The sequence below is a fragment of the Macaca fascicularis genome, chromosome 2 (genome assembly GCF_037993035.2).
Source record: "Macaca fascicularis isolate 582-1 chromosome 2, T2T-MFA8v1.1".
In the NCBI taxonomy this organism is placed as follows: domain Eukaryota; kingdom Metazoa; phylum Chordata; class Mammalia; order Primates; family Cercopithecidae; genus Macaca; species Macaca fascicularis.
This window is the reverse complement of record NC_088376.1, coordinates 91,478,398-91,501,959: the sequence shown is the minus strand read 5'-3', so window position 1 is coordinate 91,501,959 and position 23,562 is coordinate 91,478,398. Positions and strand designations below refer to the sequence as shown.

The following is a 23,562-nucleotide window of genomic DNA, read 5'->3' as shown; positions in this document are numbered from 1 at the left end:
TTAAGGCAAAATAGACAGAAGAGTAAAGAGAATAATTTTTTTTTTTTTTTCAAAACAGCGTCTCACTCCCTTGCCCAGGCTGGAGTGCAGTGGCACGATCTGGACTCACTGCAACCTCTGCCTCCCAGGTTCAATCAATTCTCCTGCCTCAACCTCCCAAGTAGCTGGTATTACAGGCATGCACCACCATGCCTGGCTAATTTTTTAGTAGAGCGAGGTTTTGCCATGTTGGCCAGGCTGGTCTCGAACTCCTGACCTCAAGTGATCTGCCCACCTCAGACTCCCAAAGTGCTGGGATTACAGGCATGAGCCACCGTGCCCAGCCAAGAATAAATCTTTGATGTCAGAAAAGTTCACTTTGCTGGCACCTGAGGTCAGGGAGAAAAAGAGAGAAGTCCATTTTGCTATCATTGTATATATCCCTTTTCTAACTGATGAAGGAAATTTTCCATTATAACAAAATTAAATTAAAATGCAGAAGTGACGCTAGATAATTTTCATAGATGTTATACCTCCTGTTTGTAATCTAGCAATTCTTAAAAAGATGTAGTTTCGCTATCTAGCAATCTATCTTGGTTGTCATTCCATTTGTATACCAGTTTATTTAGATTCAATCCTCAATAAAAATTATTTTGAAATGTAAACTAGGTGCAAGTGGCACACAGGGTACCAAGGAATCAGGCCAAGTTCCCAAATTACACTATGGCTGTTCATAAGCCAGTTAATCTTTCTGAGTCATTTTTCTTTTTTTTTCTTTCTTTAATTTTCTTCTTATTGTTTATTTTATTTTTTTTTTTTCTTGAGACAGAGTCTCACTCCGTCGCCCAGGCTGTAGTGCAGTAGAGCAATCTCGGCTCACTGCAACCTCTGCCTCCTGGGCTCAAGCAATTCTCTTGCCTCAGCCTCCCGAGTAGCTGGGATTATAGGCATGCACCACCATGCCCGGCTAATTTTTGTATTTTTGGTAGAGACAGGGTTTCAACACGTTGGCCAGGCTGGTCTCAAACTCCTGACCTCAGGTGATCTGTCCACCTCGGCCTCCCAAAGTGCTAGGATTACAGAAGTGAGCCACTGTGCCCGGCCTTCTTATTTTTTGTTTTGTTTTGTTTTGTTTTGTTTTTGATACGGAGTCGCTCTGTCGCCCAGGCTGGAGTGCAGTGGCACAATCTCTGCTCACTGCAAACTCTGTCGCCTCCCGGGTTAACGCCATTCTCCTGCCTCAGCCTCCCTAGAAGCTGGGACTATAGGCGCCCACCACCACACCCAGCTAATTTTTTTGTATTTTCAGTAGAGATGGGGTTTCACCGTGTTCGCCAGGATGGTCTCGATCTCCTGACCTCATGATCCACCTGCCTCGGCCTCCCAAAGTGCTGGGATTACAGGCGTGAGCCACTGCGCCCGGCCCTTGTTATTTTTTTAAAGACAGGATCTCATTCTGTTGCCCAGGCTAGAGTATAGTGACACAGTCACAGCTCACTGCAACCTCAGACTCCTGGGCTCAAGCAATCTTCCCACTTCAGCCTCCTGAGTAGCTGGGACTATAGGTGTGCACCACCATGTCCGGCTATTTTTTTTTTTTTTTTTTCATTTTTGTAGAGATGGGATCTGACTTTGCTGCTTGGGCTGGTCTCAAACTCCTGGCTTCAAGTAATCCTCCTGCCTCAGCCTCCCAAAGTCCTGGGTTTACAGGTGTGAGCCACCGTGCCAGGCCCTGAGTCACTTTTTCTACTTTCAAAAGGAAGACACTGCTCCTGAATCTAACTCCACTGAGTTAGACCTGTTGAGGAAAAAGAAATGAGAAGAACAAGTATTTCAATCCAGTGATATTTGGTCAAAGGATGAAAAGACTGAAGACATATATGAATAGTTCATTGCTCATGTTCTAATATATCCAGTAAATGTTTAGAAAATAAAATGAGAATGTAAAATACTAGATAACATAAAATTCTAAGACTCCTGAAACAAGACTAGGGAGAGATTCAAATACTAAATTCTCAAAAACACAGAGCCTCTGTCTTCACTCCTCCTACACGTGCACCATGATGTGCGTCCCTTCTCCACAGGCTCCTCTCTGACCACCTCCTTCCTTTCTCCTTCATGGAATGTACCACGTTTATAAGCATGCAGTTGTTCCTATGATTATTTTCTTAATGCCTACATCTCCTGCTTACTTCACGCCTGGGAGTGAGGACCATGTCCTTCTGCTCACCACTGACCCCCACACACTCAGCACACTGCTTAGCAGAAAAGAACTCACTCTCTATTGGCTGGATGAAAAAATGAAAAATAGACATGGAAAATGGACCACAAATTTTCAAAGCCAGAAAACAGCAAGAAGAGGGACGTCTCCAAACACCAAGAGAGGAAAGAGAAGGGTATGTGACAAACTTTTGATAAACCTCCATTAAAGCCATTAGGATTTCAACTCCATGCGGGTAAAACATGACCTGGACTATTCCTGATATGTTGTCTGCCTATCTCAGCACACACATGTCCTCTTCCACACTTAAAGTAAGGTGGAAACCAACCTCTGGAACACACTAGGATGATTCGCTACACTTAGGCAGTGGCTGCACGAGAGTGCACCAGCCACAGCTCCTGGGCTCTATAGCTCCCTGTCCTTAGTACACCCAAGGAAGAAAACAGCCACAGACATAGCTGCCGTGCCCCTCGGTGTGGGAGGAGGAAGGCAGTCGTGTACAAGCACAGTCAGGGAGTACCTAAATCAGTGCCTCTCAAATTATCTGTGGTAAAGGGTCAGTTTTTTTGTTTATTTCAACTCAGACAGATGATACCTTTGAAAAATACAAGTAGGATGGTTAATGAGTACAAAAGTATAATTAGAATGAACAAGATCTAGTATTTGATAGCACAGCAGGGTGACTATAGTCAACAATAATCTGTCGTATATTTTAAAATAACTAAAAGAATGAAATTGGAATGTTCCTAATACAAAGAAATGACAAATGCTTGAGGTGACGAATATCCCAATTACCCCAATGTCATTATTACACACTGCATGCCTGTATCAGAATATCACATATACCCCATAAATATATACACCTGTTATGTACCCATAATAATTAAAAATAAAAAAAGTTTAAAAATACAGAAATTATTAGAAAAATGAAATGCTGCTGTAAGACACAACAGCAACGTCAAATTGTTACAATTTCCCAGCGCTCACTCTCGATTTCCAAACTTATCTCATTGCAGGCCCACATCCAGCAGTACAAGGAGCAGCACCAGCCTATGAACCACACTTTGAGTAGCAAAAAATGAAAGCCCTAAATCCTTGAGGAAATTCCAGTCCACCACAAGAGAGACAGTAACCAGACCAATCACTGGATCTCTCCTAGTGCATCTGTAGGAGGGAATTGGCAGATCTGCTGTGAAGGTTAATGATTAATATATTCTTGGTATATAGTGTGATGGTCAAAAAGCAGAAACCATTATTAATAACAAACCCCTGTATGGTGCTTTTCAGTTTATGAAGCTCTTCTTTTTTTTTTGAGACAGAGTCTCGTGCTGTCACCCAGGCTGGAGTGCAGTGGCACAATCTCAGCTCACTGCAACCTCTGCCTCCCGGGTTCAAGTGATCCTGCCTCAGCCTCCTGAGTAGCTGGAATTACAGGTTCATGCCACCACCCCTGGCTGATTTTTGTATTACAGGTTTTGCCATGTTGGTCAGGCTGGTCTCGAACTCCTGGACTCATGATCTGCCCGTCTCAGTCTCCCAAAGTGCTGGGATTACAGTGCTGGGATTACAGGCATTAGCCACTGCGCCCAGCCAGGAAGCTCTTCTTATCTCACCTGATCCCCATAATACTTGATAAATGTTCTCACCCAGTCTCTGTAGAAGGCAGGCCAGAGAAAAGGTGGCAAAATGTCCTGAAGCAATAAAGATGGGCTTCGCAGCACACACTGAGTGGACTGCACCTAGATGGGGCAGGGCAGTGCTGCATGCCCTGGTCTGCATGGAAGGCACTTACGCTCTCTGGAATTCTGGGATGCTGAAGATGGCCTGCATGACAGAGCTGAGATAGCAGCTGTTGCCCAAGTTCTTCAGACCCGTGTAGCCAGGACCATACATCGGCTTCAGCTTCGTGCCCGACTCCTGGATCACTTCCCACTCACTGACCCTCGGCTTGATGTCATTGTCCTGGAGCCCATTCTCTGTCTGAGACAAAGTCATTGAAGAAAAACAACTTTAAATGTGATTCCCACTCAAAGGTCATGTCCCATTAATTATTTCTAATAGCATAGGATGTTTCTGCCATTTTTCCCCCAATTACACAGAGAAATAAACAAGACTGAGAGATGGTGATGGTGGTACAACAATGTGAATGTACATAATGCCAGAGAACTACACACTTAAAAATAGTTAAAATGGTAGCTTTTATATTATATATATTTTACCACAATTTTTAAAATACATATGAAAAAGATTTTAAAGAGAGGCCAGGCGCAGTGGTTCACAGCTGTAATCCCAGCACTTTGGGAGGCCGAGGTGGGCGGATCACTCGAAGTCAGGAGTCCGAGACCCACCTGACTAACATAGCGAAACCCTGTCTCTACTAAAAATACAAAAATTAGCCAGATGTGGTGGTGCATGCCTGTAGTCCCAGCTACTCGGGAGGCTGAGGCAGAAGAACTGCTTGAACCCGGGCGGCAGAGGTTTCAATGAGCTGAGGTCACGCCACTGCACTCCAGCCTGGGCAACAAGAGCGAAACTCCATCTCAAAAAAAAAAAAAAGATTTTAAAGAGAGAAAGACTGAAAGGGAAAGAGATAGGAGGAGGATGAAGAACAAATAGGAATCAAAAAAGAAGCAAGTAGACTAAATTCAAGAGAATATTCAATGCAACACAGCAAACAAAAAGGCCAGGCAGCTGGAGAGGATATGGACTAAAACCATGAGACTTGAGAGCGCTGTGAGAGAAGACGGAGGTGCAAAGAAGAGCACAGAAAACTAAACAAAAAAGTAGAAATGAGTGACAAAGAGGAAGCAGAATGGGAACATGAAGAGAGGGAGGCAGCCTGGAAGGAAAGGGCTAAAACAAAATGCACATTTAAATAGTTCCTTAAAGGGAAAAATATTATATAGTCATGACATCAACTTGAAAACACAATATTAAATGAAGCAGAGCTTCTCTATCAATGGTAATGTGTTGGTTTATTCGTTCTGTCCCCTAGGAGCTTTGCTTCCCTTCCTGAAATTAATTAAAGTGATGTTGGTCACAGATAATTTTAAAGGTCATCTCCCTACACCATCTGCGCTTCGTGAACAAAGAATGATTCACACAACTGCCCATCAAAGGAGACTAATTTTGCAAGTAAACTCCAACTAAACCAAAAGAGTATTGGATGAGGTGCCATTTTTATTACAGCATAAAAAAATCTAAGCTGGCAATCAAAAGAAAACATCTATTAATTAAGTGCAAGAAGTAAATGCAACAATTAAAAGCTAAAACCTATAAAATGAAGATCCACGTTAGAGGAATTATATATTAAATAAATCAAGCAGTTCCCTCGCCCTCTCCCCACCCCTACCCCATGTAAGGTGGAAACAGAAACAAAAGGAGACCTCACCCCATGCATATGAAGCATATCAATTCCAAAATGCGCTAAGTGCTTGGCCAAATGAGGATCCAAAACAGGTTCTTCTTCTTGAAAAGAATAAACATCTAGCGGATGAAGAGAAAATAAGCACTGCAATCAGTAATCAAGTCATTGAATATCCAACACATATTTTTTGAACTCCTACTGTACACCAGGCTTGGGCTATCACTGAACAAAACGAAAACTTTCTAACATTCAACAAGGGCAAAGATAAATGATAAATACAGGCATTTTTTTGTAAATATACACACATATCATTCTTTTGACATTTTGGAAAGTTGTTTTTTTTTTTTTTAAGTTTTCTAAAACAAGAAAAGAAAGAAGAAAACAAAAAACAGTATCTAATAAGCATACAAATATAAATGCCTGACACTTGATTTTTCTAACTAAAACCACAGTGGCATAACTCTGAACTGGGGAAGAGGCATGGGCACAGGAAGAGGGGGTGACGGCCATCCGCCATGGCAGGGGGAATCTCCGGGGGAACAGAGAGAACAAACAGGCCCTCAGGGCAGCTTCTTCCATCTGAGACAACGAATTTCTGCTCATGAAACGCTCTATATTCTCAAACCTACCACCTCACCATCTCCACCTCCCACCTGCCCCCACATCCCTTCTTTCCCATCTTCAAGTCCACATCTCACAGAACCAGCGAGAGATCTGTGAAGACTGTGTGGCGCTTCCCTAACGGGTCCACCTCATAGCACACATAGAAAATGACCATATGTTTGGTATTCCAGGGATACTCAAGACTCCAGCCATCCCTGCCCTGCCTCACTGCCCCAGGGCCTCTGGGATCCACATCCCGGCCATTTGAGAGACGCTAGTGCTGGTAAGCTCTGTGCTGAGGTGGGCTGCCTCTTTCCTCGGGACAATAATATCCCACCTGACAACACGAGGCTTTTGACTGAACCTGGCTTCTCAAAGTGGGGTGTATGGACTCAAAGCAGCAGCTTCACCTGGGAACTCATTAGAAATGCAGAATCTTCTTTGGAAGGCTGAGGCAGGCGGATCACGAGATCAGGAGATCCAGGCGATCCTGGCTAACACAGTGAAACCCTGTCTCTACTAAAAATACAACAAATTAGCTGGGTGTGGTGGCGGGCACCTGTAGTCCCAGCTACTCAGGAGGCTGAGGCAAGAGAATGACGTGAACCCAGGAGGCGGAGCTTGTAGTGAGCCGAGATCCTGCCACTGTACTCCAGCCTGGGCGACAGAGCGAGACTCCATCTCAAAAAAAAAAAGAAAAGAAAAGAAATGCAGAATCTTGAGCCCCGCCTCAGGCCGACTGAATGAGAATCTGCATTTTTAACGAGATCCTCAGGTGCACAGTGAAGTTGGAGGACTGTTTAGCTTTCCAAAGCTATCCAATCCGCTGCCCTATCCATCCTCACACACAGTGCAGTGAGGAGGACAGAACAGACGTTTTCAAGCCCATCTTGCAGATAAGGAAAAGAAGCTCATAAAGGTTAAATGATTTTTGCCTTAAATCCCACAGGTGGCCCAGAACCCAAGTAGTCTAACTCCTGGCCCAATCTTCCCTCTACAACAGAATATTTACGAAGGTATATCAGGACACCAGCCAGGTGCAGTGGCTCACATCTGTAACCCAGCACTCTGGGAGACCAAGGCAGGAGGATCACTTGAGGCCAGGAGTTTGAGGCTACAGTAAGCTATGATAATGCCACTGTACTCTAGCCTGGGTGACAGAGCAGGACCCTGTCTCTAAAAAACAGGAAAAAAAAAAAAGAATGTTTCTAAAGAAGGAAAAAAAGAAAAAATATATATATCAGAACAGGATACCAATAGACTCGGTGAAGGACCAACCTAGGCCCTTAAAAGGAATGAAGACTCAAAACCCACCATTTCTTCGCTCTTATATTTGAAAAACAAAATCTATAACAAGGACAATGGATATGAAGATATCACTCTTTGGGACAGTATATGTCAGAATGTCCAAGGAGTTCCTTACTCCTTGGAACATCACCGGGGGAAAAAAAAAGTAATGCATAGAAGCTATGTGACCTTCTATCCCATACTCAGATATACAGAGACTCCCTGCTCCCGAAAGAAATTCAGTCTTTCTATTATTACTCAGTTAAACATTGTGTAGCTGTCTTTTCTATTCCTCTTCCCCCAGAGGCCCATTATAACTGTGGACAGCAACCCTCATTTATATTTTTTAAATATAATTCAGTGTTCTCAAAAGCAAAACAAAAGACAAAACCTCAGCCCAATTAAGAAGAAAAATTTCTAAAAGTTTAAATATTAATAAAATAAACAAAAACCTTTGAACTAATAACTTGAAACAAATACATCAACAGTATTTTTAATGTATGACAAGGGACCAAAAAATTCCACTCAAATACTAGCTGGAAGGTGAAAATGGCACTCCCTTGGCACTTTAGTTGTTATTAATTAGGGAGATAGTTTGAAGACTTAAGACTTTAAGCCTCTAATGATCAGGGCTGTATTAGAAAATAATAAAACTGCCAGAATTAAACCACTGGCATTGGCCTAGGATTTTGAAATAAGTGAAAACCACACAGCCCTCCACAGTTCATAACCCATTAGGCTCTTGCCACATTGAGAAAATCATATTTCATACCTCCAGCCATTAACTGCTCCAAAGATGTGACATGATTTGGTCAAATGCTATAGTTATTTCTCATCCCCAAGACAAAAACGGTTTAGTGAGTAACATACAAGAAACCTGAAAATGAACTGTGATCTTCAAACTTGGCAATCATGAAGAATTTGTAAATATGTAGTCAGAGAAAAAAAGTTTTCAGTGGCCTCAGTGGCTGAAAATGCTGTCTTGTATGTTTTTCCCTGGGGAACTCATTTTATTCCCAACTTCAGCTTAGCAAAGTCATGTCTTAGTACAGAAACTACGGTAGTAAATAGGCAACTCCCGACAAGCATCATCCATCACGCTCCCCAGCCTGGCCTAACACTGGAAGCCAAGAACCACGGTTAGGGAGTTCACAGACGGATCCTCCCAGGAATAGCCCAAGAAGCATTTCATGAGTAACTACATTTATTTTAGAAGCAAACCAGTCATCCTTTCATTTCAAGTTAAATGACAAACTAAACCACATAGAACATGAGGCAGCAATCCGCGGAAGAAAAAAGATTTAAAAAAATTTTTAGAACAAGAATATCCCATTTGTGACAAGCATGCTAGAAAGCAGTATGTGCCATAAGCTCAAAGATTAATTAAGGAAAAGCTCAGAGAGCACAGACAGAGAGAGTGATGAACCAGAAGCAAGATTGAGAATCTGTAAGAAACCAGATCAAAATGTTCTAAGTAATTCCCAGAGATTAAAATGATGCTATTGGATGGCATGCTATTAGGGTTATGCTGTTAGGACTAGCATGCCTGGCGTGGGTCATCCTTGTTCAACCACCAAGATTAACTCACTCATTCATGGTATTCAGCAAATATTAACTAAATACCAAATACATATATACCCTGAGGATATAATGTTAAATAAGACACGCAGAGTCCCTGCCCTCATAAGTTTAAAGTTTAACATTTCAAATAGTCTTAGAAGAAATGCTGGTTTGGTGTGAAGGGTCTCATGGTTTAGTCATGTGACTTTTATGCCCTTATCCTAGGCCCCAGAAAATGGCAGAAGTCTAAATTCTCCCTCCAGATTACCCTACAGGAAAGTAGAAGGGAGAGAGAGGTAAGGATGTACCTCAAAAAGTCCTTGTGTTAAAATTACAGAAGGCTGGGCGCGGTGGCTCACGCTTGTAATCCCAGCACTTTAGGACACCAAGGCAGGTGCATCACCTGAGGTCGGGAGTTCGAGACCAGCCTGACCCACATGCAGAAACCCCGTCTCTACTAAAAATACAAAATTAGCCTGGCGTGGTGGCGCATGCCTGTAATCCCAGCTACTCAGGAGGCTGAGGCAGGAGAATCACTTGAACCTGGGAGGCAGAGGTTGTTGTGAGCCAAGATTGCACCGCTGCACTCCAGCCTGGGCAACAAAAGCGAAACTCCATCTCAAAAACAAAACAAAACAAAAACTAGGAAAGCCAGCTTTGGTGCCCTTCTCTCACAAGTGGAGAGAAAAAGCAAAGCTCCTGGTCAAACACCAAGTCAGAGAGAAGAAAATGAAGAGAGGTTCTCCTCAGTCAGCGCAGATCTGTCCACCCAAACTGCATCTCTCCACCAGGAGTTCACATTTGTGTGCCTCTAAGCCATCTGCAACAGACAGGAAAAGGAGAAAAACAAGACAACTCCAGCAGCGACACTAGAAAAATAAACACAAGGCTGGGCGCCGTGGCTCACGCATGTAATCCCAGCACTTTGGGAGGCAGAGGAGGGAGGATCACGAGGTCTAGAGTTCGAGACCAGCCTGGCCAACATAGTGAAATCCTGTCTCTACTAAAAATACAAAAATTAGCCGGGCATAGTGGCGCACACCTGTAATCCCAGTTACTAGGGAGGCTGAGGCAGGAGAATTGCTTGAACCCAGGAGGCAGAGGTTGCAGTGAGCCGAGATCACACCACTGCACTCCAGCCTGGACTATACAGCAAGACTCCATCTCAAAGAAAAAAAAAGAAAGAAAGAAAAATAAACAGAAAATAAATTAGGCCAGCATGTAGGATATCTTTAAAGAGAGAATAGGTTATAATCCTAGGACTTTTAGAGGCCAAGGCAGGAGGACAGCTTGAGCCTGGGAGCTCGAGACCAGCCTGGGCAACATAGTGAGATTCTGTCTCAATTAAAAAAAAAAAGAGCAAGAGAGAGAGACAGAACAGGGCTAGGCACAGTGGCTCACATCTATAATCCCAGCACTTTGGGAGGCTAAGGCAGGAGGATCACTTGAGCCCAGGAGTTCAAGGCCAGCCTGGGCAACATAGTAAGACTCCATTTCTACAAAAAAATGAAAAAAAAAATTAGCCGAGTATGGAGTGTGGTGGCAAGCACCTGTGCTCCCAGCACTTGGGAGGCTGAGCTGGGAGGCTCACTTGAGCCCAGGAAGTTGAGGCTGCAGTGAGCCATGATTGCACCACTGCTCTCCAGCCTGGGCAACAGAGTGAGATCCTGCCTCAAAAAAAAAAAAAAGAAAAGAAAAGAAAAGAAAAGAAAAGAAAAAGAAAGAGAGAACCGCCAGGACAGACAAAACCTAGACTGTAGTCAGGAAAGGAAAACAGGTAAGAGTAAAAAAGATGTTAATAAAATAGAAAAAAGGTAAATCAGAGGAGCCAATATTCTCTGCCTTTTTTTAAATTTTTGAGACAGGGGCTCACTATGCTGCGCCGGCTAGTCTCAAACTCCTGGGCCCAAACAATCCTCAAAACACAGCCTCCCAAATAGAAGCAGATTTTGTTGGTGTGTCTTCCTCCATTTGTTTGTTCCATAATATTTGCTGAGCACCTACTATGTGTGAGGGACACTACTAGATGCTAGAGATATAACAGTGCCCAAGAAATGTGGCCTTAGGCCCTGCTGTCCTAGGGGACCACCATTAAATAAACTGTTAACAGGGTCTTATGAAAAGTACCATGACAGAGCAGCAGGAAGTACCACAGAGGCACACAGGAGGGGCCCAGGTCAGGCCAAAACTAAACTGAAGTAGTCTATGCCCTGATTCCAAATCCTAGGGCTGGGAGAAACTCAAGGGAACTTATGCCCAGGTAGGGGGTAAAGATGACCAAAGAAAAAAGACCAGCTTGAGATGCTATGAAGCTGGTACAGTCAATAGAATAGGCAATTTCACAGCTGCCTTGGGCATCTCTGGAAGACTCTCCTGCAATCACCCAAGACACCAAAGCATCTTCTCGGGTAAACTGGTTTCCATGATGGAAGAAAAACACACCCTATCCTGCCTCCACCCTGCCCTACTCCCTTTCTACCAAGAACTTCATCCCTGCCTCGCCGAAACAATGTGTCCTCCCACAGAGGAAAGTGTTTTGTTTGTTTGTGTAGTGATCTGCTTCTTGGTTTGTTTGTTGCTGTACCCATGGGGACCCAGAGTAGAATTTCACATGGGGCCCGTTCTTACTACGCATGCCACCACTCTGGCCTAGACTGAGGGACCGGAGCTTCTTTGAAAAACTAAATCTAGGTTGAGACCTCAAGGATGAGGTCTCATTGGACAAATATATCCTTATTGGGGGAAAGGAAATCAGGATGATCAGATCACACTACCATTAAATATTTGAGTCCACAACCTTCTTGGATTCCATGTTCACTAAGCAATCTTCTAAATATAATTCATCTCCCCACAGGGAAGGAATGTACTGGTCAAGCGGACATAAACATCCTACTTACCGGCAGTTGTGGCTCTCATTATGAACTTAAAAACAAATGCCGACTTTGAGACTTTCGTCTCTTGTGAGTTGAACTGGCCTGAGTAAGCCCAGTGAGTGTGGAAGAGCAGACCCTCAGCAGTGGAAACTTCACCGAGAGATGACTGCCCCGCAGAACAGGGGACTCCCTACCCCCAGGCCTCAATGTCCACAAGGCTCATCATTAGACATTTAAGAAAACTTTATGCATTTTTTTTTAATTTAAGTAGCTTTTAAATACACAATAAGTTACAGCTAGCAATCTATTAAACAGATTTAAAGGAAACCAAAATAGAATATATGCATTCCATAAACTAATATGAAATCACAATTAGACAGAAAATAATTACTTTTATTAAAACCAGCTCTGCACAATATATGCAGGAATTAAAGCCTGATCTTTTTCAAAAAGTTAACATTATTTTAGTTAAATGAATTCACAATGCTTATCACAGTGAATACAATCTGCCTTGCTGTTGCCAATGTTTTATATTTTCTATGATTGAAATAGAAGTATGTATTCAAATACTGTCAATTATATGACAAGAAAAACCTTAAAAGTTATTTCTTCTTCATAAAAACAACAACAACTGTGGAAGATAATGGGTTAATATTCTTAATAATCAAAGAGTTCTTAAAAAACAATTTTTAAAAACCTAAACCTATGAGAAAATTGGCCTAAGAAATTCACAAAAAAGAACTACAAATGGCCAAGAATACTAAGGAAAATATTCAGCCTCATCAGAAACGCAAATTAAAACAAGACACCAGATTAGCAAAGTTATTTTTTTAAGTCTTAATTAAAAAGTTGTCAAGGATTTGTTAAAATGAGTACTGTCATACACTGTTGATGGGAATGTAAATTGTTACAACTGTTTAAAAGAGAATCTTGGTAACTGAAAATTTTAAAGATTTAACTCTTTTTGTCATAGAAATGTATTCTAAAGAAATAACTACACAAACACCCAAAGATTTGCATATATACAAGGATGTTCATCAGAATAGAAAAAAAGATTGTAACCACTCACAGAATAGTGAAATGATTTATGAAACCATCATAAAATACTGAAGAATATTTAATAATATAGAAAAACATAATGCCAAATGGAGAAAAACAAGGAATAAAACTTTATACAGTATGATCTAATTTTTGTAAAAATGTGAGATGGGTGCGTGTGTGTACGTGTGTGTGTGTATGAATTGATTAACCCTTTAAAAAAAGAGAAAAGACTGAAATGAAATACCTAAATTATTAACTGAGTAGTCTAGAGGGTGGTATTACTAGTAGTTTGTATTGATTTATCTCAACTTTTATCTCTGTTTTCTACATATGTTACACTGAATATCTGTTTGTTTCAAAATCAAGAGGAAAATATAAAATTTTCTTAAAACTGAAAGAAAAGAAACTAGATTTACTCTAGCAGTTTTAAAATAAGTTTCCCATTAGAAAAGAAAGCTTCTGGAAAGCTAAAGATACACAAAGAATAGAATTAATCCTTGCCTTTATGATTAGCATACATTTAAATAGAATCTAATTACAATCACTCACTGAATAACAACATTTTGGTCACACAGTGGACTGCATACATGGCAGTGGTCCCATAAGGTTCTAATGGAGATGAAAAATTCCTGTCACCTAGTGATGTCATAACCCATCATGTTGTAGCATTACAGCATTACACACATCACTCCCATGTTTGTGGTGATGCTGGTGTAAACAAACCTACTACACTGCCAGTCACATATAAGTATAGCACATACGGTTTTATGTAGAGTACACAATACTTGATAATAATAATAAACGACTAGGTTACCATATTATGTGTTTACTATACTATACTTTTCATTGTTATTTTACAGTATTCCTTCTGCTTCTATATGAAAAAAAGTTAACTGTACAACAGCCTTGGGCAGGTCCTTCAGAAGGCATTCCAGAAGAAGGCATTGTTATCATACCATGCATGTTATTGCCCCAGAAGGCTTTCCAGTGGGACAAGCTGTGGAGGTGGAAGACAGTGATACCGATGATACTGACCCTGTGTAAGCCTAGGCTAACGTGTGTGTTTGTGTCTTAATTTTTAATAAAAACGTTTGAAAACTAAAAGTTAAAAATAGAAAAAAGTTTATAGAATAAAGATATTTTAAAAAAAAAAATGGCTGGGCATGGTGGCTCACACCTGTAATCTCAGCACTTTGAAAAGCCAAAGTGGGTGGATCACCTGAGGTCAGGAGTTCAAGACCAGCCTGACCAACATGGTGAAACCCCGTCTCTACTAAAAATACAAAAATTAGCTGGGCGTGGTGGGGGCGCCTGTAATCCCAGCTACTCAGGAGGCTGAGGCAGGAGAATCACTTGAATCTAAGAGGTGGAGGTTGCAGTGAGCTGAGATCACGCCACTGCACTCCAGCCTGGGTGACAGAGTGAGACTCTGCCTCAGAAAACAAATCAAAACAAAAAATTTGTACAGCTGTATAATGTATTTGTGTTTTAAGCTAAGTGTTACTACAAAAATGTCCAAAAGTTAAAAAAATTAAGTTCATAAAGTAAAAACATTACAGTAAGAGGTTAATTTATTATTGAAAAGGATGACGTTTTCATAAATTTAGTGTAGCCAAGTGTATGGTGTTTATAGTCTGCAGTAGTGAACACTAAAGTCCGAGGCCTTCACACTCACTCTCCACTCACTCACTGACTCACCCAGAGCAACCCCCAGCCCTGCATGTTCCATTTATGGTAAGTGCCCTATACAGGTGACCATTTTCTATCTTTTATACCATATTATTGCTTTATCTTCTCTATGTTCAGATATGTCCAGATACACAAATACTTACCATTGTGTTACCACAGCAGTCAGTACAGTACCATGCTGTATAGGTTTGTAGCTGAGGAGCAACAGGTCACATCATATAGCTTGGTTGTGAAGGAGGCTATGCCATCTAAGTTTGTCCAAGTATACTCTGCGATGTTCACACAACAAGGAAATCACCTAATGGTGCATTCTCAGAACATATCACCATCCTTAAGTGACGCATGACTGTATTCAAATGCTTATATGCCAGTTGGTTCATTTAACAAAAGTATTTGTGCGTAAGATGTGTAAGATTTTGTATAGAACCCAAAGATGAGTAAGACATAGACTTGCTTTCAAACTGCAAAGTTAGAAGAACTAAGCTGCATACACGAACAGTTATAGTGTTGAACAGCCTCTTCTGAGAACTGAATTTCTAATAACTGGTCCTATAAAGGAACTACACAAGACAGCATAGAAAGTCAGAAAATCTGAATTATTCTCCCCTTGCAACTTTATACGACAGAATTCCTACATTGCAAATCTTTCTTTCTATAATCCCCTAAAAGGATGAGGAGAAGGGCATAGAGAAAAGTCATTCAACACCCACTCATTGAATAACAATCACCTGTAAACACCAGGCTGTAACCCTCAATCCAAACGCAGGTCCTGAATTTCCTCTTTCAATCCGGAAGATTTAGGATAAGACCTGGGTTGTGTGTATCTTTACTCACTTTGGGGGAAAATCTTTGGTACCAGTATCTAGGGTTTCTCAGCTACTTGTCTCTAATGAGTTAAAATAATTCCACAAAACTTGAAAGCAGGAAAATTCTCTAAAATGTGAAACCAAAGAATCCTGACACGACCTAACTGCCAGTCCCCAATTATATATCAAATGAAAAACTATACCGGTTCAATGAAAAAACAATGATTGGTGAAAAGTGTCTCCTTATTTAGCAAAAAGATCTTGGGCAATTAACTCTGAGGCGGGATAATTCCATCATTGAAAAATAACAGAAAAAAGAGAAAAGAGAAAAGATGTGTTTTTATAGTTCTCCTAAAAACATCTTACCTTACAGCAAAGAAGAAACAGAGACTAAATAAAGCCTGGGAAAATGGAGAAGACCAGCTGGGTATCAGTTCAGATGTGTGCTTAATAAATGTTTCCAGTGATGATTAGATGATGGGTTTTTATAGCCACTGCTCAATATTTAAGTTTCTCATTACTGATCCTGATATTATTGTCTTTTTCCCTCGCAAAATGGTAGAAGGTATTAACTGTACAAACATGGCCAAAAGCTAATGTTTCAAAGCACACCATGTGAGGACAAAAAGAAACAGAACCAACTCTGAAGCTGACAGTGCAAGAAGGAAACAATTCTAATCCCCTGGAGAACGTGAACACCATCACTGCCAGGTGATTTCAGGGACTCTTTTAACACACGGTATCCTTTGAAACTCATATTCTCCATAATTAATCCATTTGTTTCTAAAATGATACTTAATCCCTGTAATGGATTCCAGGGCTTCCTCCTGCTGTTCTAACAGTAGACTTGATTATTCACACTCACTTCACAAATCCTGTTTCCTGCTCTGTCCTCTCAGCCAAGAGATACACAGAAGGAAAATAACAACAGCAGCAATTTGTATTAGGACCTTATGGCATGCACTGAGCTAAATGCTTTAAGCACACTAACAAACATAGGAAAGAGGTACCATTATCATTATCCTCAAGATGAGCACTCTAAAGCTTAGGGGGATTAGAAAACTTGCCCAAGACTTCAAAACTAATAAGAGGCAGAATTAGGATTCAAACCTGGGCTGTCTGCATCCAGAGCCTACACCTTCCAACCACCTGGATTCAGGGATTGGTTAAATCTAAGAGGAAGCCACTGCATGTTCCCAAAGTCTGTAAAGGCGCACTCACCTGCCCCGTCAGGAGTGATGGTTCCCAGTTTCACGGCTAGTGGGTAGCCCATGTCTCTGTAATGCTCCAGCGCATGCCCATTGCCCCCAGAGCTGTCAAAGAACCACTTTCCACATAGGACAGAGCCGTCAGTCAGATTCAACCAGAGGTTTTCTCGCAGGTCGCATCTGGCACACTTCCAACCACTAGAAAGCCATTGGAGAGTAGTCAGAACAGCCAGAGCATAATTTTAAAAATTAACTTCTAAGAAAACAGATGGTTTCAGGTAGGCAGGTCACAACAAAGGCTCAGTGAAGTAACAGAGACTGGTGCTTCCCCATTTTCTCCCCTCAAGACATTGTTGGCCAGGCGTGGTGGTTCACACCTGTAACCCCAGCACTTTGGGAGGCCGAGGCAGGCGGATCACCTGAGGTCAGGAATTCGAGACCAGCCTGGATAACACGGCGAAACTCCGTCTCTATTAAAAATATTAAAATTAGCCAGGTATGGTGGTGGGCACCTGTAATTCCAGCTACTCAGGAGGCTGAGGTAAGGAGAACTGCTTGAACCTGAGAGGCGGAGGTTGCAGTGGGCCAAGATCGCGCCAGTGCACTCCAGCCTGGGTGACAGAGCAAGACTCTGTCTCAAAAAAAAAGAAAAAAAAAAATTATTGTTCCTCTCCCAGAGTAGCAGGATCACTCAGCACCCTGCCTGCCTCCCAGATGTGGATTAGCCCCTCCCAGCATCTCCGAGTGGCCTTTTTTTAGTTTCGAAAACTGACACAAAACTTCGGGCTAGGAGAGGAGCTCATTTCCTTAAAATTCCTCCATGAGGGACCGTGGAGCTTGAACAAGTTTAAAATATTAAGGATCCTGTGTGTATAAATGTCTAAAGTTCTAAAGCATTAATCACATACGGTAAAGCTAGTTTATACAAATCCGACTACAATGCAAATCTAAATTAATTGGAAAGGAGACCAACTTGACTAAAAGCTAAATGTCAACTATAATGCCAAGTACCTTACAGAAGTCTCATCATTTAATTCTAACAAACACCTTTCAGCATCAGTATTACCATCTCTATTTTTACAAACAGAGAAACGGAGATCCAGAAGTAACTCTCGTTTCCAAAGACCACACAGAAGGCGAATGCCATGCAATTGTCAGGATTCAACCAAATCAGACACGTTCCTAATCAATCTGCCTATCCACCAATACCTGTCTCTCTAAACACACCGTCACCTAATAGGAGGAGATACGAATGGAGCCCAAAGAGTATTCCAGCCAAAATGTTAAAACCAAAGACTTGTAAGTTGGATTGCCCTAAAACAAGACTCTGAGACAAAAAAGTGAAGGTAAATGGCTTCTCCGGGAGGTGATCCCAGGGAAGTGGGGAAGAGAGACAAGCAAGGGTAGGAAGCTGCTACAGGATATGTCAGTGAGCAAATGTATACTGTGGGTGACTGGGGCTCAGGCCACGTGGGGAACTGCAAGAGACAGATATCCCACCTGGAGGGGCAGAAAACTGGGGTATGAATCCACCCATGCCACAGTCGCTGGTTTAGGGCTGCTCCAGGAGGAGGGAGGGAGCTTCACTCTGGTGTTTCTGACTGTCCCATGCACCGGCCTAACTGACTTCAGCAAGCAGAAAAAGCTCTCAAGCACAGGGTTGCAAGTGCTTGCAACTGGCAGCTTCAGGGCAGGGAAGGGCTTAGGGGTATGGACTGGGCATATTCAGCATCTACTACAAAGCTACAGACAATTTTAGAGAAAAGTTTTATATTTACTTTTAATAAAAGGCATCTGGTAAGAAAAAATATAACTGCCAATTCAAAAAAGAGGTAGAAAACAACTATTTGTTTGGCCAGTTTTAGGGAGTAAAGTTCCATTCTGCTATTTGACTCTCACCTTGGAGGAATCCTGACGCCATTGTCCAGTTGGGTGAGGTTGTTGGCATATTTAGATACTGGCAATTCATTTTCCCACGTGTCTGGGTCCTGCTTTCTGTATGGAGATTTTGAGCTGAGAACTGCATCACAAGCAATTGTTACCTATAAGACAAACCCAGATGTAATATATAAAAACAGTTTGAGAAAATAACAACTTGCTAGTGAATAGCAAATTCACTGCAATGTGATTTTTAAAACTGAAGAAATGCAAACAGCACAAGTGTCACAAGAGAGAGATCCTGTCTTCCTGCACTTCCCCTGGATCGAGCTAGGTTTTATCCCTGGCCTAGTGTTTGTAGTATTGACAATGGCACAGATAGCAAGAAACTAAATTCATTTTCTAAGCCCAAGCTTAGAGGTCAGATTTAACAATTCCTACCACTTAGCAAGCAGGGTGAAAAGTAGGAGGTGAACAATTTGCAAGGGTGAAATTAGATACAGGAATGCCCAGGATTTACCCAAGTGGTGTGTTTTCCTCATAACAAATGTACACTCAGATATCCAATATCCTCAACTCATCACACAATGGCATGTGGTCAAGGGCACTTGAATGGAATGTAAGCAGCATGGCTCCATTTCTTAATCTGGTGCAAATGTGACCCTGGACAGGGACATGCCTGGGTGTCTCTGTGCCAGATTAGTCCACATCATGAGCAAATCTGTGATGTCCTGCTCAGCACCAACTGACCACAGGGGAGGAGGAAAACAGACTCTGCCCTCTCCCTACCCGATTAATTCTGGCCATATGCCTATGACCCAATGTGCTGTTGGCTTAATGCTATAAGCTGTTTCTAGCTGTCTTTTAAGAACTTATATTCTGGTTGCAAAGTAAACTGGTACAGCCGCTTCGGAAAACAGTTCAGTAATTCATCAAATGGTTAAACACAGTTATCGTATGACCCAGCCATTCTACCATAGGTATATACCCAAGAGAAATGAAAATATGTGTCCACACAAAAACGTATACACAATTGTTCATAACAGCGTTATTTATATTAGTCAAAAAAAATGGGGCTGGGCACAGTGGCTCACACCTGTAATCCCAGCACTTTGGGAGGCTGAGACCAGCAGATAACTTGAGGTCAGGAGTTCGAGACCAGCCTGGCTAACATGGTGAAACCCTATCTCTACCAAAAATACAAAAATTAGCCAGGCGTGGTGGCATGCTCCTGTAGTCCCAGCTACTCAGGAAGCTGAGGCAGGAGGATTGCTTGAGCCTGGGAGGCGGAGGCTGTAGTGAGCTGAGAACGCACCATTGCACACAACCTGGGCAACAGGACAGAAACCCTGTCTCAAAAAAAATTTTTTAATAAAAAATAAAAATAATGGGAACAACCCAAATGCCTATGGATATAACAAATAGAATGTAAAATAAAATGTTGTATTACATACAATGGAAATTTATTTGCCAATAAAAAGGAATGAAATATTGATACATGCTACAATATAAATAAACTTTGAAAATATATTCTAAGTGAAAAAGCCAGTCACAAATAGCAACATATTACATGACTCCATTTATGTGAAATGTCCACAGTAGACAAATCTATAGAGCTAGAAAGTAGATTAGTGAGTGCCACAGGCTCAGCATGGAGGAAGGGTTGGAGGATGATGGCTAAGGGGTATGGGTTTTTTAGTGGGGCAAGAGAAATCTTCTAAAATTAGACAGTGGTGATGGATGCCCAACTCTAATATAATAAATGCCACTAAATTGTAAAAAATAAATAAACAGCAAAATTTGTAATCTACATCACTAATATCCTGCATAATGAGCTGATCGTTTTCCCCTGAGTCACAGTTTCCCATGTGTCTGGGTCCTGGCTTCTGACCCTAGAACCAAGGAAGGAACAAGAAACAATGGAGTAAGTTCCCTCAGCTGCCATTTCACCCCCACAGGCAATTCCTAGCAGCCCTGTGATGTAGGAATCGGCCTCGTGTCCACTCCAACTCCATCCCTCCTGGTCCTAGCCACCATCATGGTTCCCCCACACTACACAACAGCCTCCTTACCGTGGTCTTCCCTCTAGCGCTGCCCCTCTTCTTGGCACAGCAGCCAGAGTGATCTGCTGTGAAAATTATATCCTATCCTTCTCCAGCTTAAAACTCTTATAGGTTATACTGACCACTGCTGATTGATGACACTGAGCTACTCACAGTCAGGAACAAGGAGGAGGTCCCCGGCCTCAACAAACTTATGATCCATTAGAGATCAGGACTTAATAAATATAGTTAAGCCTTTCAAAAGAGATCCTTCCATTTATCTCCCATTACAAATGCTGTTGTATAATTAGTTTGTTTTTTTCCATTTTGAAAACTCATCCCCTATCACCATCCAGAAATGCCCATAGAAAATAGAGCTGGGTTCACCACAAGCCCCCTCCAGGCTTTATGGGCTTGGGACATGCCACTTAGCACTTCTGGCCAGGACTTCTTCCTTGTTCCTGACTGTGAGTAGCCCAGTGTCATTGGTCAGTAGTGTTGAGAGTTTTAAGCTGGAGAAGGATAGGATCTAATTTTCACAGCAGATCACACTGGCTGCTGTGCAGGGAAGAGGGCAGGCGTGGAAGAAAGACCACAGTAAGGAGGCTGTTGTGTAGCCTCCTAATCTTTTGAGTCTGACCTATTATAACCTCCTTGTTTGTTTCATCAACTACCCAAATCAAGTCTGTGTCCTCCTTAGGACTGTCTCCACCCCTACTAGATCTTTTATAACCGTTCTGGTTTGCAGTGCACTATGACTCTGAACAAAACTCAAATAGAATCTTCTCCTTTATCCTTGAATATCTTTCTGGGTGACAACCAACAAAACGTCCTTAGACTTCTGGGCCTATTAAACACTGATCCAAGGTTTTCAGAATATCATCCAAAATCACCTTAAGGCCCTTTTTATGGGTGACAGCTGAAGGTCAGGATCCATCATCCTGTAATCACACTGTGAACTATTTTTCCCTGGATATGTTATCTGAAGTGATGCGAAAAGACCTTGGTACTAGTCCTGGCTCCATCCCAAGCCATCGTAAGCTTCCAGTTCAGTTCTGCACTGGAACTGTCTCAAACTGGCTCATAAGAGTCCAGCTTTAAATTTTAAGAAATTCAGCAAGATGGTTGCTAAACACAGCCATTATAAAATATTAAATCATATAAACTTACAACTAAATAAAATGTTTTCAAAAGGTGACATATAATCAAAAATTCTTCACTTCCTAATTGTTTTACTGTATCTCATTATTATCTATGTGCCCTTGAGGTTTTATTTACATTCACATCAGTGGAATGCTGGAAATTCTGTATCATGGTCTGCTACTACCACTGGAAAGCAACACCCCATTCAGTGATGTCACTTGACAGCCTGAAATCAGTCATGGTGGCAGTATTTACACCATGGAATCAGCAGACACTACAAAACAGGGCTTTTTTTTTCCTAGGGAGCCTGTTGTTAAACATTTACAAGCACACCACTGCTCCAATTCCTGCTGTCAAAAATGAAGGCATTGGATTTCAAGCTCTAAGACCCCTGCTGAGCTCACAGTGCTATGTCTCTGTGAACCCAGCATCACCCAGAGGTGCTTTAACTTTCTGGTAGAACCTATAGAGTCACTCTCTGAAACTGAAATTCTTCTGTGCTAAGACACTCAAAAGGTGAAGGAAGAATCACCTGGTTCGACGTTTTGAGCTCAATGATTTTTGTTATTTAACAGTTTAAAAAGAGAATTGTCAAACACCAAAAATATAGCAAAAACATGAAAAGAAAATATAGTAACTGGCATCTTCTATGGAGATAAATCCTATCAGTTACCATCAGATAAGTCCAGGCTTTTCCTTTAATCTCCCCACCCTCATCTTCCAAATAATTCTGTCTTCTTTTTTCATTCATAATGTATTTCTTAATACTAAAAGACTCTATATTAAAAATTATATCTTGTTGGATTCAGATTTCTATGGCACTTGTCTTATTTTAAATAAGAGTATTCACACTTCAAATTATACTCCAAGTATAATTTGAAAAGGCTTTTTTATTAATTTTTTTAACATAAAGACTTATTCATGAGGGACTGAAAGCAAAATAATTTATCATAACATTTATTCACAATGTTTCTTCTCTTCTGACAGCAGAAATAAGAGTTATATTAAACAAGACAGTAAGAACTCTCAGTATTACAGAAATATAAGCATTAGTATACAATTTCAGGTAATGGGATGAGGTAAGGCCATTTTGTCCACTAATATATTTTATCCTTGGAAACAGCCACATGAGTCAACATGGAATTGGAGAAAGCAAAGGTAATTTAATTCCGTGTGCCCTACTGAACACTGTGCACTTAGCATTAAAAGAAGAGGCACAATATTAAATATACACGAAATTCTCATTTTTATGGTCTTAGATATAAAGTAGATTGGGGCAAAAGAGAATGAAAGGTGGAAACCTAGTCCCTAGTGACATGGAAACCCCAAGCACAAATGTCCCCTCTTGGCAGGGACAAGTGAGCAGATGGCCACAGAGAGAGAGTCATGCAACGTCCAGAAGACTCTGGGACCTTAAGAGCTGGCTTTGGTTCTGGCATGGTTTCAGGAGGGAAAAAATGAACAGGCATGTCTAAACTCAACCCTCCCTGACCCCACTGCGATCTGTGGCCAGGCTCTGGGAAGTCAAGGCGTGCACAGAGTGGAAAGAGGAAAAGAAATGGGAGACCAGGCCGGGCGCGGTGGCTCACGCCTATAATCCCAGCACTTTGGGAGGCCGAGACGGGCGGATCACGAGGTCAGGAAATCGAGCCCATCCTGGCTAACACGGTGAAACCCCGTCTCTACTAAAAATACAAAAAATTAGCCGGGCGTGAGGGCGCCCGTAGTCCCAGCTACGGGCAGGTTGAGGCAGGAGAATGGCGTGAACCCGGGAGGCGGAGCTTGCAGTGAGCCGAGATCGCGCCACTGCACTCCAGCCTGGGCGACAGAGAGAGACTCCATCTCAAAAAAAGAAAAAAGAAATA

The 23,562-nt window shown here is 41.8% G+C and overlaps 1 protein-coding gene across 6 annotated transcripts in view; it reads right to left on the bottom strand.

The window, feature by feature from the left end:
• The window catches only part of USP13 (ubiquitin specific peptidase 13), a 148,246-nt gene that overhangs the window by 75,597 nt on the left and 49,087 nt on the right, over positions 1-23,562 (bottom strand). For 5 of the 6 annotated variants that reach the window (XM_065540218.2, XM_074031433.1, XM_005546451.5 and 2 more), the window contains 4 exons: positions 18,534-18,676; positions 16,648-16,832; positions 5,592-5,686; positions 3,993-4,180 (listed from right to left, as the gene is read on the bottom strand). In XM_065540218.2, coding sequence (XP_065396290.1) covers positions 3,993-4,180; positions 5,592-5,686; positions 16,648-16,832; positions 18,534-18,676 — 611 coding nt within the window. The remainder of the gene's footprint in view (positions 1-3,992; positions 4,181-5,591; positions 5,687-16,647; positions 16,833-18,533; positions 18,677-23,562) is intronic. The other variant, XM_074031434.1, reaches the window with a different exon arrangement.